The sequence below is a fragment of the Boleophthalmus pectinirostris genome, unplaced genomic scaffold, assembly GCF_026225935.1.
Source record: "Boleophthalmus pectinirostris isolate CB_2022bp ecotype Guang Dong unplaced genomic scaffold, ASM2622593v1 HiC_scaffold_2, whole genome shotgun sequence".
In the NCBI taxonomy this organism is placed as follows: Eukaryota; Metazoa; Chordata; class Actinopteri; order Gobiiformes; family Gobiidae; genus Boleophthalmus; species Boleophthalmus pectinirostris.
In genome coordinates, this window is record NW_026571152.1 from 20,514,042 (window position 1) to 20,533,008 (window position 18,967).

The 18,967-nt window shown below is 38.2% G+C and overlaps 2 protein-coding genes across 3 annotated transcripts in view; one reads left to right on the top strand and one right to left on the bottom strand.

The window, feature by feature from the left end:
• The window catches only part of LOC110169417 (SRSF protein kinase 2-like), a 68,392-nt gene extending 57,401 nt beyond the window's left edge, over positions 1-10,991 (top strand). For both annotated transcript variants that reach the window (XM_055155183.1, XM_055155184.1), the window contains 7 exons: positions 361-691; positions 2,366-3,205; positions 3,871-3,971; positions 4,081-4,188; positions 4,270-4,339; positions 7,179-7,271; positions 10,155-10,991. In XM_055155183.1, the coding sequence (XP_055011158.1) occupies positions 361-691; positions 2,366-3,205; positions 3,871-3,971; positions 4,081-4,188; positions 4,270-4,339; positions 7,179-7,271; positions 10,155-10,339 (1,728 nt within the window). In that variant the 3' untranslated portion in view covers positions 10,340-10,991. The remainder of the gene's footprint in view (positions 1-360; positions 692-2,365; positions 3,206-3,870; positions 3,972-4,080; positions 4,189-4,269; positions 4,340-7,178; positions 7,272-10,154) is intronic.
• A 1,642-nt stretch (positions 10,992-12,633) lies between these two features.
• Positions 12,634-16,342, bottom strand: adck2 (aarF domain containing kinase 2). Its single transcript, XM_020934911.2, has 8 exons — positions 15,132-16,342; positions 14,622-14,768; positions 14,417-14,545; positions 14,225-14,320; positions 13,726-13,995; positions 13,317-13,445; positions 13,184-13,237; positions 12,634-12,935 (listed from the first exon to the last, which is right to left on the bottom strand). Exons 1-8 carry the CDS (start codon positions 16,038-16,040, stop codon positions 12,795-12,797), a joined length of 1,875 nt encoding a protein of 624 aa, XP_020790570.1. The 5' UTR covers positions 16,041-16,342; the 3' UTR covers positions 12,634-12,794.
• Between the last annotated feature and the right edge of the window lie 2,625 nt (positions 16,343-18,967).

An 18,967-nucleotide genomic window follows, 5' to 3' on the forward strand; every position in this document is an offset into this window, starting at 1 on the left:
CATATATTTTATTTAGCATTTTTTGTGCTTAAAGGAACTGTGTGTACAATGTTTCTGTAAATAAGAATTAATCTGTGTTACAATTGTTATCAGTAAAAGCAATATTTGATTTGAGCATGTCTACCTTGAATATCGGAACCAGATATTAAAATCAAATACCAGAAGTTTTGGTTTTGAAATTTATATACAGTTTCTTTAAGTAATCCAATGCCAAGCACTCACAGACATTATTTATTTATCATTTAGACTTATTTAACATAAGACAACATATTGTAATTTTCTGTCTTTTAATCAAGTAATGTATTATTTTCTTTCTGCCCTTCATGTCTCTCATTGGTCTCTTTATAAATTTGTCAACAGATGGGTAAAATTTCCAAGAACAAGAAGAAGAAGCTTAAGAAAAAGCAGAAGCGCCAGGCCGAGCTGCTGGAGAGACGAATGCTGGAGATCGAGGCTTTGGAGCGAGAGGCAGAAAAGAAGGAGGAAGAGGAGGAGGAAGAGGAGGAGGGCAAAGATGGAGAGGAGAAAGGGTCCAGAGAAACCAACCGCGGGACCCCGGAGCAGACCGCACCAGCCCTGGGGCCCAGTATGGCTCTGGGAGAGAGTGATGAGGAGGATGAAGAGGAGGAGGAGGGAGAGGAAGATGAGGAGGAGGGAGTGGAGAGACCAACCAGGCTCACTAACCACACATGTGAGTGATTATCAATATGTAAAATACAACACATTTTAACTTATTGCCTAAATCTTCCAATAATTCTTGTAATATTTTTAGTCTGTCCACATGCTTAGATTCTCACCTGTATCTTGGCCTAGTTTTGCTTCTGCTTATCATCATGGAGATAGATGAGTTTAATGCTTTATTGTGGAACATTCCAAGTAAAGCAGCTTCATGGAGGCAAGTAGTTGATGGACCCCTCCACAAGAAAAGTTACACGGTGCATGTTTAAAGATTTCTTCCAACATTTCCAGGTGTTAAATTATTCACTAAAAACTTGAAAATAAAGGCTAGATGCATTTGTAATTTTTTCTAGAGATTCAGAAATGTCTAGACAGTTTGCTACACTAAACAATACATTTTCCCATGAATTATTAGTTTAAGTTGTATAATATGTATTTCATGTGTTTGTATTTGTTTGTATTTTGTCAATGCGTTAGTGTTACTGCTACTTCCATAAACTGCTGTAGGCTCTAGAATGATGCAACCTGCTGCAACCAACAGCTTCAACATACAATACTCCTTTATTTATGTATAACACAAAATGTTGGTGATTTTTGCTCAGATATAAATTCTGTTCTGAATCAATACCATTTTATTTTGAATGCTCAGCTGTAGCATCAGTGAGTATTTCTGGTTGGGGCAGATAACCAGCAGTCTATCTGTGAATGAATTGGAGGTGGATTGGCTCCAGCCCCTCCACCCACGCCCCTCCAACCCTCTATGGGCTGATTCATAAGAAAAATTTCCGGCATATTTCCCATAGTCTCAATCAGTCTTAGGTCCCCTTAAAATATATGCTTTTCCTTCTCCCACTCGTCTTTTCAATTCTATATCTGAATCTCACAATTTTTCTCCAGGTTTGTCACTATGCTATGTTTTTGGACCAATTAAATCTTACAAAAGACAGGCATAATAAGGTTTACTTAAAAAATTTAATAAAAGTTAATAAGATATATAAGATTTTTGTCTTTGTCATCAGAAAAGAAGTACATTTTGTTGGAGCATCAAAAACTGCATAGTAATGATGCAAAGGGCAATAAAAGGTGCAAGACCCAGCCTCATAAATAACTGTGTAAATGATAGCAAAATAATAATATTCAGTGCAGACGCACGTTATAAACAGTAACTGATTTAGAGGCAGTACAGTGTCAGGCTGTCAGTGTACAAAAAATTGCCCTTGAAAGAAATTAATAAAATATATTAACATGTTTTAAAATGATTATACAATTTAAGTATTGTTCCACAAATCATAAAAGGAAATATTATCTAGTCTTCTTTTACCTTTGTCTGCACCAATAACAATAACAATCCTTTTACCCTTCTAAAATTTAAATTGTCTGTGTTGTCTAAAATACCACATAAAACAATTGGCTATAACAGAAAGAACAAATCTGAGGTGAAAAAATGTATAGTTCATCTCAGCTTTTTTAAAGTGCATTTATCAGGAAATTGCACAAAATTACTTTCAACTCAGAAGACCACAGAAGCTTATTCCATCTTTACCACCACTCCAAATTATTATTTTTCACTGGAGTACCATTAAAAGCGGGGGTAGATGGACATACTGCATTATTTAAAGCCCATGACAAGATATTGCATTTTTGTGGGTCACCAGACCTTAAATTTTTTAACATCTTTGTTTCTCAGGTGCACAGCCACCAGAGGACGATAATGAAACCACTCCTGTCCGCGACATTGACGAAGACCCTACAGAGGAGGAAGAGGAGGATGAATCCACGCCTGTAGCCGAAAAAGACCCTCCAATCCCCCCTCAGTCTGAAGAGGACAATGGAGATGCACCACAGATCGAAGAAGAGGAGGAGGAGGAGAAGGAAGAGGAAGTACTGAACAACACCGAAGACGAAGAGGAGAAAACTGATGAGACTAAAGATGATGATACGGAAAAAAGTCTAGGAGAGGAACCAAAGAGTGAGAACAGGACAGAGGAGACAGGAGATGAGGAGACAAGGGAGCAGGATGCAGAGGAAGAAGAGGAGGAGGAAGGTGAGGAAGATGGAGATGAAGACACAACGGCAGATCTTCTCACAACCACAGACTTACTGACAGACAATTCCCCAGTCAAGTACAACAACAACAAAAGTAATCTGGCTAAGACGAATGGCCACGTGTTGCTAGGTAATGAAGGACTCAAAGTTGGTAGTGGGACGCCTCCCCCTCCCTCACCCACCCCCGAGCCTCTACTCTGCCCCCTAGTGGAGTCAGAGCTCAGTTACACAGACAGGGACCAATCCCTAAGTTCAGGTTATGAGTTGTACAATGGAGAGTTGACAGAGACAGCTTTGACTAATGGTTCATCCAGTGAGAGACATAAAGCGACGATACCCCTGTTCCCCGACCTGCCCCTGGATCCTGAACCGGGAAACCCTATATCTGAGGCAGATATCGGAGCAGAGCCGACACCCAATAGCCCCACAGCCGATCGCAGCCGCACTGTGTCGTCTTCTAGTACCGGAGAAACACCCAAAGGTGGGGAAATGTGACACTAATGGCTTGTCTAGTCAGTCACGTGATTAATTACATATGCAAATAACATCTTGGCTTTTGCAGGTGTAGATTTTTACAGTTGTATTAAAAACAATCATTTCAAATTGTCAATACTAACAGTTCAGAAACAAAATACCTCTATAGTTAGATTAAATTAAACTAAACGCTTTGGGGTAAAGATTACTACATTACATGAAAATGTCTTTATATAAAATGTGATTTTTTGTTAGATTTTAACAGTTGAAGATCAATTGATTCTTTGTCTTTTATGCAAAATCATATTAATTATTTTAGCTTTTAACCCACTTCTTTAAATTCTACCAATTCTATCTGCTGGATACTTAGAAACTGGATAATTAGAACAAAACATATACTATTTATCATGACTGCCGGTGTGTTTTTTGTTTTGTTTTTTATTATAGCTCCAGATTACTTTATTTATTTAGCACATTTTAGAAACATAACAGTTTCCAAAATAAGAAATGATAACAACAAGAAAGAGTAAATGAAATTATAAAGACAAAGCATTAACATACATAAAAACACTAACAAAAGCTTAGTTTAGCCTTAGCCTAATTTCATCTTTTAGCTCTGTATCTCTATTGTCTATTGAAGCTATTGTCTTTCTCCCACCCTGTCTGCTTCAGTCAAAGCTCGAGCAGCTGATCTGCTAATAAACCCACTAGACCCACGCAATGCCGAGTCCATCCGCGTGAAAATCGCTGATCTCGGAAATGCCTGCTGGGTGGTAAGACACACTATCACACTATTAACTGTCAATATTAGTTAAAAAGAAAAAAAATTAACAATAAATACAAATCAACTTTTAAGTTGTTTTACTTTTTGTCTCATTTTAGCACAAGCACTTTACTGAAGACATCCAGACAAGACAATACCGGTCAATTGAAGTACTCATAGGAGCTGGTTATAGCACTCCAGCGGATATCTGGAGTACTGCCTGCATGGTACACAAAATACATACAATAAAATGCAATAGTTGTAGTACAAATATTTCCATAGAGTCTCATGTAGTTGCTTTCTTTCAGGCATTTGAACTGGCGACTGGGGATTACTTGTTTGAACCCCACTCTGGCGAGGACTATTCACGTGATGAAGGTGACTATCTTTTTTTAACATCATAAAAATCAAATTGTCCTAGATTTCAGGCTTCTGCTTGAATTGTGTGATTATAAATTATTATTGGTTATTATGAATATAGTTTTTTGATTATAAGTTGATGTAGAAGAATTTATAGTGCAATAGAAAGACTACAAATAGTGTGGTATTTAGCAATTAGCATAAAGTGCCAGCCCTCCACAAACCCTCCTGTCCACTGCCAACTGTAAATCTGATTCGAACTGCCTCTGCACACCTTTGCTGTTCACTGTCACTGTCCTTTCTTCTTTATTATACAACAATATATTAAAGGTCCTATAAAGCGCAATATTGACTCTTGTGAGTTTTAAGATGAGTTATAATCTGTTTACATCAATAAAACATACCTGAAGTTGTGTTTTGTTTCATTCACTTATGTTTGAGTAACTCTTTATTATTGGGCTGTCTCCATCTCCAAAATTCAGAGTGCTCTGTTCCTCCTTGTGATGTCATAAACTGGTAGTTTTCAAGTTAATAGCTGCCTTTTACTTTTAGTTCAGCAGAGACTGTCAATTACAGGGCTGAAATGATCCAAATGATTCCAGTGAAGTGTGTATGAATTTTAAAACACAGAGGAGTACTTCTTGTATTGCCACATGACATCACAAGGTGGAATGGAACATTTTCTGTTTGAGAGAAGAACTCAACCTAAATATGCAGGGTGTGTGTTAAACATATGTGAATGAAACAAAACCCAACTCCAGGTATGTTTTTGATGAGGAAACAACATTATAACATGGATCAGAAAAAAGTGTAATATGAGCCCTTTACGATAACTTATTGTCTACTACTAAATAGCAGTAAATGTAAAATAGACTCAAATAAGGAAACAAATGAGCACATGAAGTCTATACTCTATTACATCCAACTTTCCTTGGATATGTAAAAATTGTGCGTACTACCACTATTATTGAATTTCCTCCATAAGGATCATAGAGTAGTGAAAATACTTAATTTATTTTTGGTCTCTGTATATTACATCATACTTGTGTTAAATAACTTGATTTTATGCTCCTCATTCCGTTGGAAAACTCCACTGCATGGTTTAGCTGCATAACCAATCATCCAGACACAGAAACAGCTTCTTTGCCTAAAAATAGCACAGGGGTCTGACTGCATCTTGTGATTCTCTATTAATACACATTTTATACTCCTCATAACTGCATTTATTGTATTAGCTTTACTTAAGATTTGACAGCCCATTTTATCTCTCTGTGCATACTGTTTATTGATAGTATAAGATCTTCAATAACAGTTGCTTTGCATTTCTAGGATCTGGTTAGGTTATTGACAGATAGAAGATGATGCACACTGTACATGCTGCAATTTAAAGGTGCATTATGTTACTTATCCCACTCGTATCCATGGAGATATTATTGCTTTCCATTGAATATTCCACAATTGGGCATTAAACTTGTCTATCTTACATGTACTCAATTGTTTTCAGTGCTTAAAAAGTCCTTGAAAAGCATGTTTGCTGTGAACGGGGTCGCCGCTTCACAGATATGGCTTGTACCTTTTCCTGGCATTTTCGCCTGCTCTTCTCATTAAGAAAAGTTAAATGCCATACTGTGGAGCATTCCAAGCAAAGCCATAACTCTTCATGGAGACAAACAGGTGGTGGACCTCCCATCAAAAAAGTATTGCACCTTTAAATTTTCAATATATTTGAAATGAATGTATATTTTAAACTTTTTTGAACACATGCTATCTTTTCGAACTATAAGCATCTCATTTCTGCTCTGGATTCAGATTTCACTAACATATTTCTCTCTCCTCTTCCCCTCTCTCTCCTCCCTTCGTTTCCAATCCATTTTTATATTTCCTATAATCACACCGTTGCACTACTTTTCCATATTTTCTTCTGTATTTTCCTATGATATTCCTCCGTCCATGCCCTCCCCACCCTGTCTCCTCTCAGACCACATAGCCCACATCATAGAGCTCCTGGGCTGCATTCCAAGGCACTTTGCTCTCTCTGGAAAATATTCCCGGGAGTTCTTCAACAGACGAGGTAGTTCTGAGCAGCAAGTAGCCACCAGAGCCGGGGTGCACTCATATTTAACATACTAGGGATACAACTGGAGAAGATGTACGCTAAAAATATATGCAAAAGTACTGGTTTAACAAAGCTTAGTGTTTATATTGATCTAGGTTAGTCCAACATTATCTAGACTTTAATATAACTAAATTTAACTTAATTTAACTTAGTTAAGACTTGGTTTACTTATTGTTACTCTTACATTATCTGTAGTTCTTGGAGGGTTAGTTTAGTCCTGGTTGGTTAAGACCTGGGTCAGACCTGATTTTAAGATCATTGTTTAGTCCTGGATAAGACCTGATTAAGTTAATGAGCCCAGTTTAGTCCTGATATAAACTTGGTTTGGTCCTTTTCTACCCTGGTTTAGTCCTAGTTTATTCCCAATTTTAATAGTATGGATGGTATACTAATTTTATGGAGACCTGCCTCCATTATGGGACAAAAACCAGGTCTCTATGATGTAAATCTTTTATTATTACAGTCTCCAGGAAATTGAAATGCAAGTTAGTGTAGTTCCCAAGATCCATGGAAACTCAACATTAGTGTAGTAAGTTTTGTTAGACCTTCCAAACCCTTAAAATAAATCTTCAACTTTGATGTAGCTTTCGTCCCTGGTATCTTAAGCATTGGTGCAGCCCGCTCCATACAGCTAAAGGGAGGTGTGTGTAGTTGATGTGAGTTGCATGTTGAGATGCTGATCCGTGTTGACCCGTGCCTGCCCCTCTGTGATGTCTGCTGTTTGTTTGGTGCCCGGGACAGACCACATCGCTCTGATCACGGAGCTCCTGGGAAAAGTGCCCCGCAAAGTGGTGGCTGCCGGGAAGTACAGCCGGGAATTTTTCTCCAAGAAAGGTAAACCACGTTGGCCCTAAATGAGAGGTGTTTGGTCTGGACACTGGACAAGGCAAGTAAGGCCTACTTTGAAAATTAGATAGATTCTAATAGGTAGAATGTCAGGTTTCACACCAATAGACAAGTTTGTATTAGTCACAAATCTAAATAACAAATCTAAGGGTGTTTTAAATAAACTTGTATATCTATCTACAGTACATGTTGATAACGGTTCATTATGTAACTTTACTGGTGGAGGGTATGTCACCTGCTTGTCTCATGCAGTTGTTGTTTCTTTGCTTGATTGTTCCATAGTGTGGCATTAAACTTATCAAACTCCTTGGAGACAAGCATGTAGACTTTATTGCATTTGCAGTGCTACATGCCATGGAGTTTGATAGGATTAATGTCATACTTAGGTACATTACAGGTATGCCACCATCTCCATGGAAACTAGCAGGTGGCGGGTCCTTCACCAGAAAATCACCAGAAATACTTACCGATAATTACCAGGAAAGGCATCTGACATAGATTTAATGCCAAATTATTATGCATCTCTTTGCCCATTACAAAGCTAACATACAGTATCTGTTATTATTGGGCAAAGTTTACATAACTTCACTTCTTTCCTCTATCCAGGGGTTTCAGGACCGTTGCCATAGCGATTAAGTAGCAATTAGTAACTAATTATACACAGTGAATAACAAATTATCTTTTTCAATGGTGAGGTTAGAAGTTGGATTTTGTTGAAGTCAGAGAAGTTTAGATTGTAGCATATAGACATACAGTATTCAGTCCTCTCCGATGCTCTGATGTTCCTCTGTGGTAAGGCCTATGGTAAGTCTGTGTGTGTGCGTGATACGGCTGGTAACCCTTACACCCTATCATGGATTCTCTTTCTACCCTGAGCCTATCTCTTCATATATTCTTCATAAAGAGTCATGAGCTCTGAATATTCTGCCTTTGATGTTGTCTGTATCCGAGGTCTGGGCCTACACTTGATGTCTCAATGCTCCTCCTTTTATCACCAAGCTGTCTGTTAATCTAACTTGACTGCTCCTTCTCTCCCTGGGTTCTCCTGTCTGCCATGTTGCCTCCAGTGTCATAATATAATGTGTAATATTCTATACAGTGACGATAACGCAACCATAGAGGACACTTTTGTTAATCTAATAAATCAAATTGCTCAAATTGCTACCAAGAAAGAGCCGTATGAGATCAATATGCAGTACATTCTGACCAATCAGAGTGCTGGAGGTTGCCATGGCAGCTGCATTTCATTCAAACTGGACTTTGATGATTTTTTTCCCTGCTACTTTTCTTTCAGTTTTCTCTCATTAAGGTCCACTGTGTAATTTTTCTGGTCAAGGATCCACCACCTAGTTGTCTCCTTGGAGATGTTACTACTTTACATGGAATGTTCCACACTGTATTGAATGTAAAAAGCAAATGTACAGGACAGATTATTAAATCAGATACTACGGAACATTCCAGGCAAAGCAATAACATCTCCATGGAGGTGGCATATCTTTTACTAGAAAAGCTTCAGAGTACACCTTTAATTCATTACAACTTTATTATGTTTTGTCAATAATTATACACTAACATCTGAGGTGAAATTGTTGAAAACAGGCTGGATGGATAATCTGTTGATTCAACATTTAAGTGGCTTTCTCACTTTTACTCATCTACTAAATTGTATTCATTTTAGATTTAAATCAAAGAATGTGTAAAATTTGCTTTGATTTGGGTGCTTTTTAATTGATAATACCATTTTGGAAAGAAAATGATTTGTGCAGTTCTTTGAGGAAGGGCATCCGATTTAAGCACAAACGTCATCTTGCAGTAACAACCGACCCGTCTGGCCATCCGTCTGGCCTGTACAATCTAACATCAACTCTGCATATTTTCTCTCTATCTGATTTCCTTTTGCTGATTAGAACACCTGCAGGAAATGGTGAACTAATCAGGGAAATGACTGTGAGAATAACTAACTGAAAACTTTACTGTTATGGCATTATGTATGGGTCACTTCAAAGTAACACATGTATCTGCACTTTCACCACTTCTTATACTTCTGCACCAACAAAAAAGACACCAAAATACAATTCTGTTTTGCAGTACTGGCTTAAATGGTTAGCACAGTGTTATTAGTTAAAAGTTGGGGGTGTAATTTGGTGGACATCTGGTGGTCAAATTGTAGATTGCGTTGTGGCAAAATGGTACAGTCCACTTCCCACAGCCTCTTCAATCTAGACGTAAGTGGCACCTATTTAAACTTGGAATGGACAAGATGTTTTCCGTGAACTGTATCGAGCAATGCGTTATTTCAAAATAAAATGAGAATTAATCTAATCTCATTGTAACAAATTGACATTTATTTTTAAATAAAATAAATTTGGTCAACTATTATAACACTTTTTTTTTACAGTTTTAATGAAAACATCATATTATAAGTAATTTTGATTTTGAAATCATATGGTGCTGCCACAATTTTGGTCTAGCACTATGTAACTTTTTTGGTGTAGTATCCAGCACATGCTTGTTTCCAAGTTACTGTTTTGCCTGGAATGTTAAATAATGTGGCATTAAACGCATCTTGCATTTATTTACTTACAAGTGATTTTTATTGCTAAGAAGTAACACATTTGAAGGTCAGTAATCTGTCTCTCGATAGAGATAGACAGATTATACTGCGGAACATTTCTCACAAAGCAATAATATCTCTATGGAGACAAGCAGGTGGAGGACTATCCATCAGAAAAGTTTTGTATTGCAACTTAAAGAAAAACAACAAAAAAATATTAACATGTTATACCTAAAGTGGAAGTGACCCATACATCACAGGTGCTGCTATCCTACGCTGAAATGATTACTAACACTATTCTCTGTCGCTCCCTGCAGGCGAGTTACGGCACATCACCAAGCTGAAGCCCTGGTCACTGTTCGACGTCCTGGTGGAGAAGTACGGCTGGTCGCATGAGGACGCTGGACACTTCACCCACTTCCTGTTGCCCATGTTGGAGATGGTCCCTGAAAAAAGGGCCTCAGCTGGTGAATGTCTCAACCACCCCTGGCTCAACTCATAGCCCCCAAAAAAAACTCCAAAAATCTTCCCCTTTTCCCTTAAAAAACCCTGTTGTAGACTGTGAATCAAGACTATCTATCTGTGCTTAAATGTGTAGGCTGCAGCTCTACCCATCATACTTTCCCCAAGAGGAATGTAAAGGTATGCACCGAATTGACTCAGAAGTGGGGTCTTCCAATGGTTATGACATGGATGGTAGTGAATGCTGCTGTTTACCCACAATGCAAAGGGAGAAAACTGTTTCAAACCACATATATTTCAGTTGTGCCGTCAAGATGCCAGCAAGCCACTTCCAGTAGTAAACTCATCTATTAAAAGTCATGGACCTCTCAACTTTACAGTGACAATAAAAGGAAATTCAAATCTTCACTAGAGCTCCAGCTGCCTCAGAATATATATAAGAAAAAAAAAATCTGTGTGGGGAAATTGTAGAGTGCCTGACTGTGTAACATTTTTCCTCTATATCCGAACTAGTAGCCTGAATCCAAGCTTGATGTGGAAATGCACCCACTTCAGATTAAAGTTTACACCTAAAAAATCTTTGTAGTCCTGTTAAGCGATTATCAAGAAGTCCCAAGCAAGTGATATGAAGCCTGGGGACTGGGAACTTGTTACTCTGATAAAGGTGCAAAATAAAAAGAATATACAATCAACTTACACGGAGACACAGTTCGGTCTTTAAAGAGACTACAAAATGCATGGATAAAGACTGGTGGAGTGGCATGAACGGATTTGGTAAAATGGACAATAATGTTATTTAATTTATGCATTTCATTCCTGTTTCATACTTCTTAAAGGTATTTGTTAAAGAGGCACTGTGTAACTTTTCTGGTTGAGGGTCGGTCACCTGCTTGTTTCCACAGAGTAGTTATTGCATAGCCTGGAATGTTCCCCAGTATGGCATTAAACCTAGCATTATCTAATTGATTAGAGATAAGCAGATGGCATTATCAGGCCAGGTTACAGGTTTGTGGAGAGACATTAAGACTCAGTTTTTCAAAAAACATAAAATAAATGTTTGATAGATTTTAGGTTTAATGGCATAATGTGGAAAATTACATCCAATGCCATAACATCCCCACAGAGACAAGAAGGTAGCGGACCCTCCACCGGAAAAGATACATACTGCGAGAAGGATTTCATCGAATGCTCTTTCTCATGTGTAATCCTGTACCTACGTCATCCCAGATTTTTGTTTCCTAGTTTATTCTGGCTATTGCCCTTTTTTTCCCCCATTTTTGAGAAACTTTTGAGCTTCTTCTGAGAGGGGGCGATCACAAGGAGGTTGCACTTGTATTTGTAGATGTCCTTCAGGGATTTCAAACATTTGTACATAAAAAACTAGCGGCGCAAATAAGTGACTGTGAACAAACGTTTTTCAACACACAAACATCATTCCAAAACAGAGACTTTGTTTAATTTCTCTGCTGCAGCGGGAGGGGGCGCCATAGCTCAGGCCTGGAGGAATGTTGACATGAACTGTGCCCCCTAGTGGCGGTGCGAGAGTACTGCTGCTGCTCTCAGTGCCAACGCTCCAAAAAGACGTTCTACCATATCTCCACTTATTCAGTATTTCTTGTTCTCACGCATACACAAAAATGGTATCATAGTTAGTCCAGTTGCCTATTTTTCGCAATAAAGAAAAAAGATGAGTATAAGTAAATGGTGAAATATTTTTAAAAGCTATTTAATTCATTAAAAACAAAAGAAAAAAAGAAGACATTTTCTCTGGTTGTTGTGACCGTGGCAGAATTTTGTCTTATACTGAGGTGATTGTGTTTGTCTATTAGAGATGTTTTATTTCTTTTGTCATTAATATTAATTATTATTATTAATAATATTACAACTTTTTTTTTACACAGTTGTCACCTCTCCCCTCCCTCCTTACTTGAACAGTGCTGCTCTGTTTGGGCTCTCTATGGTGAAATAAAAATAATCAACAGTTTTGCAATAAAGGCACCAAAACTTCCTGATTTGACTATTTTGGCTACAATCACATCTCACATGATTTAAATCAGCAATTGTAAATTAATCATAAAAATATATATATAAAAAAATACCCAATGTTGGATAATAGCATATTCTATTTATTATTATTACATTTAAATCCTAATATGTGTGTAGTGTATGTTATTGCACATTTTAAGAACATTAATTTGAAAATGTCCAACATATATGGAACAGAGCTATATAAAGCACCTTGAAAACTCTTATTAACCACTAAAAATATCTGTATTTATTTACACATCTAAATGTACTCATTACCCTTTTTTAATCACATAACATCTGAAGCACTTACAGTAAAAATGTACTTATTTATTTGCAAGGAACACTTTATGGACAAGCGTGAAAATCATAACATGTTGAAATGGCTGAAATGAGGTATTTAAGGTAAGTACATTGTAGAGTTCTATCTGATCTAATCCTAACCGTTGATTATGTCAAGTATTTATGGCTCAGAGAAGTGATGAATAGTTTTTGATGAGCATTGGTTTAGCCAGTTCCAGGATGTCCAGGTTTGGATCCAGAGACCTGCCCAGTCCTTCCAGTACCATGATGGCAAACACAATGGAGGCAAAATTACTCTCCAACTTTACCTATGGCAGAACAAAAATGTGTTCATAAAAAAAATTATATTAAACAACAAAAGCATTTTTGACTTGTACATCTAAGCCTATAAAGTTTAATTACTGTTTTTCAGTCAAATTCATTTCTCATCTCAAACACATCAGCAGTCTTCTTTGACTAAATACCCTGACTGCATACAGTCACAAAATTGTGCTTACTTCAATGGCATTTTATTTGAAAGATTTTTTTATTGCGTCAATTAAAGGTAGAGCATTACCTTGTGTTTGATTAGCAGACCAAAGACTCTGGAGAGCAGGTCAGCAACTTGAATCTGCAAAGCAATTACTATTTAGTATTCCATGGTCACTGAAACTTTGACATTTTAAACATTTTAAGTGTCCTATTTTTACCTTTCCTAAAGCGAGTGTATTGCTGAGGGCATGATCGACAAGCTGGGCCATCTCCTTTTTAAACAATGGGATGTCCTGACATTCATTGGCCCGGGCATGATGTAGGATCAAATCTGCTACCTTCTCACCCTACAAAATATACAGTACAAACTATAACTTTCCAAACAAGAATTTTCAGGGAATTCACCTCAAATACAAGACAATACAGGAATACTTAAACATACTGTGCCTACATGAATCCATCAAAATACAAATATGAATAAGCCATTTATGATGATAAACCATTATAACATGGTCAAAAGTCAATTTTGTATCATATGTCTCCATTGTGTTACATATTATTTTGTTAGTAGAGTTTTACATTATAATCACAAAAAATAATCATAATTTCATTGTAATGACTTAGTACCTGACGCATTACCACAGCGGTAAAGACAGCCTTGAAGTTGGCACGGTCGTGTTCACTGAGCTGGGACACGATGCCAGCGTCCAGGAGGACCAGCTGAAAAGGACTGGGGTTTGGTCTGACACTGACCACCACAGTGTCCCACAGATCTGTCAGGGTGGTTTTACCCTGGGCCTCCCCTGAAATTTCACTGGACCCAGGGGAGGGTGCTCGAGACTGGACCAGGATGTTCCCAGGATGAAGGTCGCCATGGACAAAGTTGTCCACAAACACCTACAAAAGAAAAAGAAGTAGTAAATTGGAAGTATAGTACAAAGCAATAGTACGGTCCAACACACAGCACTGGACAACCCACCAAACCAAAACTATAATGTGTTTAAATTAATGATTTTATTTGAGTTTAGAGTTAGAATCTTAACTTTGAATACAATTCCTAAAATGCATTCTAAGACCCCGAAACTGCAATAAAAAAATAAATAAATAAATAACAGTATTATCTTACCATCTTTAGCAGTGTATCCACACCCATCCTTGCTATTTTCTGCTTTACCTCTACTGGAATATCTGACCTCAAATAGATTGATATAGGCTCACTTTCCTGGGAAATAAATATGTTTATAATAAATATAAATGATAAATGAATCAATTATAGTATGCATTAGTTAAATAGTGGTTTATAGATGTTTACACTCACTTCAAAAGTTTCTACTAAGATGGTCCTGGTCACAAATGGTCGGAGTGGTGTGGGAAACTTGACGTATTCCACGTCACGGAAATTCTGCCTGAAATGCTCCATGTTTTTAGCTTCAAATCTGAGATCAATCTAAAATAGAGAAGCTCGGTCAATGGCTCCTTAAAATGACCTGGCATTTTATTTCAAATCATTAGTGTATTCTCACCTGTTTGGTCATGAGCTTCTCAAATTCCTCCACTATTTCGTACAGACTGAGCCACTTGAGTCCAGGCAGATGGTCCAGAATCCAGCTGCCAGTTTTCATCAGCAGCAGGTCGATTTCTACTTGTCTCCTGACTCCTGGGTGTACAACCTAAAATATGGAGAAGTGATATTACAGAGCAACTAGTGTAAATACAGTATTTAAGAGGAGACTTTTTCCATATACAAGCAAAAAAAACACTTCTACTTTAAATTACATTATGCAATAACATGACATTGTATCAGCAACAACTGTGATCCTTTAGTTATCATAGTTACAAAGGGTTGGAGGACTTTTTGTGTGGTTAATATTAATCTAATTGTTGAGCATAACTGTCCTTTACAAATACAGTAATTTTAGCACTACAATTCTAACATTTGTCTCTTTATGACAAATGGTAGGTTAGTGGACGATAATTATGTTTATTGTTCTCCTAATTCTAAGTTGCAAAGTGTTTTCCCATCCATCACTTACCTTTATAGCTACAGGTATTAGGTTCTCCTTCTCGGTGTGCGTGTCCTCTCTCCACCACACCATCTCCCCCTTTTCCTCTTCTGCTCTGCCTGACCAAATCCTCTTCAGTAAGCCAGTCACGCCCCTCAAACCCGGAATCTCCCAGGCCTCCAGCAGATCCTCTTTGTCTCTCTCCTCCACCAGTGTCTGAAAGTCTGGGTCCTCTACTCTATCTGCCCTCGCCCATCCTCTGTAGACCTGTGCAACACAACCAGAACCAACTGGCTCCTTGCTCTGAAAAACAAAAACCCTCTTCCATTCTTCCCCGAAAGCACGACGAAGGCATTGCTTGGTGTGGGCCCACGAGTGAGGTCTAACTTTGACGTGCAATCTGGAGAACCGATCACAGAATTCTTTTGGAAAAATATCCCTTCTGGTGCTGGCCCATTGTCCAAGTTTGATGAAAGTTGGACCAGAAGTTTCAGTCATCCATAGCAACATATCCAGCCATTTGGAGCTCCAGCGAGAGGAGACAAGCATCAGAGGGGAGAGGAGTAAAAGTGGGCCAAATTTGAGAAGAAGAACCAATGCTCTGAAGCTAAGGCGAAGGAAAAATATTAGTTTATGCACCTGTACCTTGGCAACTGACCTTCTCTCAGTGATGTTTGGTTTTATAAGTGTTGCTTCCTGGCATCTTGCTGCGTAAGATGACACACTGACTGCACCACAGCATATCAGAGAAACCTTGGGTAAGTGAATTAAAATAGGCCTCCTTTTAACAAGACATGTCCTCCAGTTTTGATAGATTTTATTTAATAAACAGGACTTTTGAATTGGGTTTTTTAAGTTGAGGAAAGCCCTGGCTCCAAAAAGCAACGCCATGTTGTCCAAGTGTATCAAGGTTATCACTACGATGAAGCTACATAACATAAATATAAGCACGTCCCCAGAAAATGTTGGATTTTCATCACAAAATCAATAGCAGGTGACCTAACGCTACCTGCTAGTCTTGTGCAAGCTCATATCTTATTGCTTTTTTGACTCTATTTCCGGGCCGATGAAAAGCTGACGGTGGCTTATTTCTTCTCCGGATCAATAAACCCTTTCATTGTTTGCATGGTGCTGTGCTGGATGAAAAAAATATGTAAAAATTCATTCAAAACAAAACAGCCATAAAAATTTGCAATGACATCCGCTTTACTTCCGCATTTGACGAGTCACACTCACACACGCAGGAGTCACGTGTCCACCACGACCAATTAAAATGTTCCGAAAGTGATTTTACCAAACATCTGCCTTTTATTTTATGTTTGAATTGAATTTGGTAAAGCAATTATTTGCTAATTTAACTGGACTGATCTGATTGTTCATTTAAACTTTTCCAAAGAGAAAACGTGTTTATTAAATCTTGCAGGATCCTGACTTGGCCTGGAGATGGAGACATATTGCATATTTGGATGTGGAAAATGTACTCATGATAATTTTTCATGCACATTCACCTCAGCTTGGGTCGAAACATTTTGGAACGTGGAATACTGAAACTTTCTGTGTGAATGTGGTGAACGCGTGTGGTCTTGGTCTGTGGTCTCCTGCAAGCCAAGAGTAAGTCTGCTGGGGTCAGACCCATGGGGTAAGAATTTCGTAAAACAACTAAAATAAAAATGAACTTTTATTTTTTTTTTAATATAATAAAATAAAGATAATAATAATTCAGCCACCATAGTAATGAGAATTTCCTTGTACCAGCATTGTGCAACAGAATGATTAGAAACATATGTTATATGCCAGAAGCTAAATGGCCGGTACTAGCTTCATTTACCATGCCACGTTTCTTTAAAATATGACTCTGAAAATAGCAATGCAATATATAGTCGTGTATGTTAATACTGCATTCTCGTTATCATCTCGTTGTCATGACCGCCCATGCAGTGCTGGCTTGTTCCTCTGTCCTGTCATATCATGTGCGCTCCCAGGGTTCTAGCTGAAGCCTTATTGGAGTCTTAACGACACAAAAGGTGGGATAAACGCCAAGCAGATGTTGTGGTCCCCTCCCTCCCTCCATGGGCTATTGATAGAGAAGCCTGGCCTTTCAGATCAGTGCTGCATTTCAAAGCAGGGGTCAGGGTTTGGGTTCGGAGGGGTCAGCAGGAGAGATATGCTTAAGTTCTGCTGTTACGATATAAAGGTAAGTGCACAAGGGGACATTGTGATAGGCTTCACGGTAGCTACACATCTGTAGCTACACATCTGTCTGTTGTGGGAAACAACACATAGACCCCAATAGCTTACCTTTTCAGGAGGATTATTCACACATTGAAGCAAGCACAGTTAAAGGTGCACTAGGTAACTTTTCTAGTGGAGGGTATGCCTCTTGCTTTTCTAGATCTTATTGCTTTGCTATGCTTGGAATGTTCCACAATGCATCATAGAACATATCTATCAGTAAGAATGCATGTTTTTCAAGATAGTCTTGAGCAATAACACTCTTGTTATTGAGAAAATATAAGATAAATAGGTTTAATACAATTGTGAAGCTTTACAGGCGAAGCAATACCATCTTCATGGAGACAAACAGGTAGGGGACCTCACACCAGAAGTAACAAAGTGCAAATCTTTCTGAAGATTTTCCTAAATAAAATTATTGATTTCAAGTTGAGTTGAACAGCACAGATTTCAAAACACATGGCAAGTGGTACACCTTTCTGTTGTTTCTTTACAACCATCTTTTTCAACTGCTGACGCTTTTTATTTAAGATAAAAACCTTACACTTTATATAACATAATGATGCTGATTTTTAACTCTGTTTGGAGCACAATTGCAATGGAATTTCATTCTGCATATACACTTGTGTATCTGAATGACAAAGTGTTTCTAAGATTAAGATCAAAGCATGATTTTACAATCCTAAATTTGTGTGTGGGTAACCCTATTAAGTAGCTTTCATTTACTTGAGTCTTGTTACAGTTTATGAGATTAGTCATCACCATTCATGCCACGCTTCTCTTCTTTTCACTTTCTCTTGAGCAGTGAGTAACTCAGAGGAGCAAATGCCAAAAGGGAGTCAGTTTGTTCTCAGACTCAGATCTGATTTTAACACACAGCGAAGGTGAGGGACAAACTTAAATATTTTACTGTAGTTCTACCAGTATGTTACAAAATGGCCTAAAACATGCTAACTTTTCCATTTAGTTAAAATAAGATAAAGATACATTGGAAATACATTTGATAAAGAAGCTTTATCAAGGTAACGAGGTAACGAGCATACTACTACTTCTACCGCTATTACTATTACTACTACAACTACTATTGCTACTGCCACTACAACTATACAAAACTTCATTGGTACAAATATTCAGTCCCTTTGCACCTCTGACGCAGCTATAATCGTAATTTCTGTACATTCTTGTTGTTTGTTGTGAACCAGTAAACAAGGCCTTTGGAGATACAACTTCGGAGCATGTTGTCCCATCTTGAGGAAGATTGGCCCTAGAGCTAGTTTAATTGCATCCCAGTGGAGTCTGTTATGTATCCAGTTTGTTCTACTTGGCTTTGCCCCTTCCTGCTTCATTCCTGATTTTCTTTTTTTTTTCCCCCTCTCTTTTCTCGGACAGGACACTTTGGTTCCCCAGGCAACTCCAATCACTCGGGCCAGCTGCAGATTAGTTCAGAGGCAGCGGGGGGTGAAGGTGGGTGGGACAGGGGGGTAGAGAGAAAGAGAGAGGGGAAGAGAGGAGAGAGGGAGGAGAGAGCAAGACAAGGGGAGGGTAGTATTTGGACGGAGGAGGGCTGTGAGAAGTTTGCAGCCAGAGAAGAAAGAAAGAATGTAACTTAGAGTTAGCGTCAACGTAGATAGAGT

What these genes read in the sequence shown, in the direction of transcription:
- adck2 (XM_020934911.2), bottom strand. Translation starts at nt 16,040, where the DNA reads ATGTTATGTAGCTTCATCGTAGTGATAACCTTGATACACTTGGACAAC. An exon ending in AGAAGCTCATGACCAAACAG is followed by an intron (nt 14,546 to 14,621) that starts GTGAGAATACAC and finishes TCTCTATTTTAG; the next exon opens with ATTGATCTCAGATTTGAAGC. An exon ending in ATACACTCGCTTTAGGAAAG is followed by an intron (nt 13,238 to 13,316) that starts GTAAAAATAGGA and finishes ATTGCTTTGCAG; the next exon opens with ATTCAAGTTGCTGACCTGCT.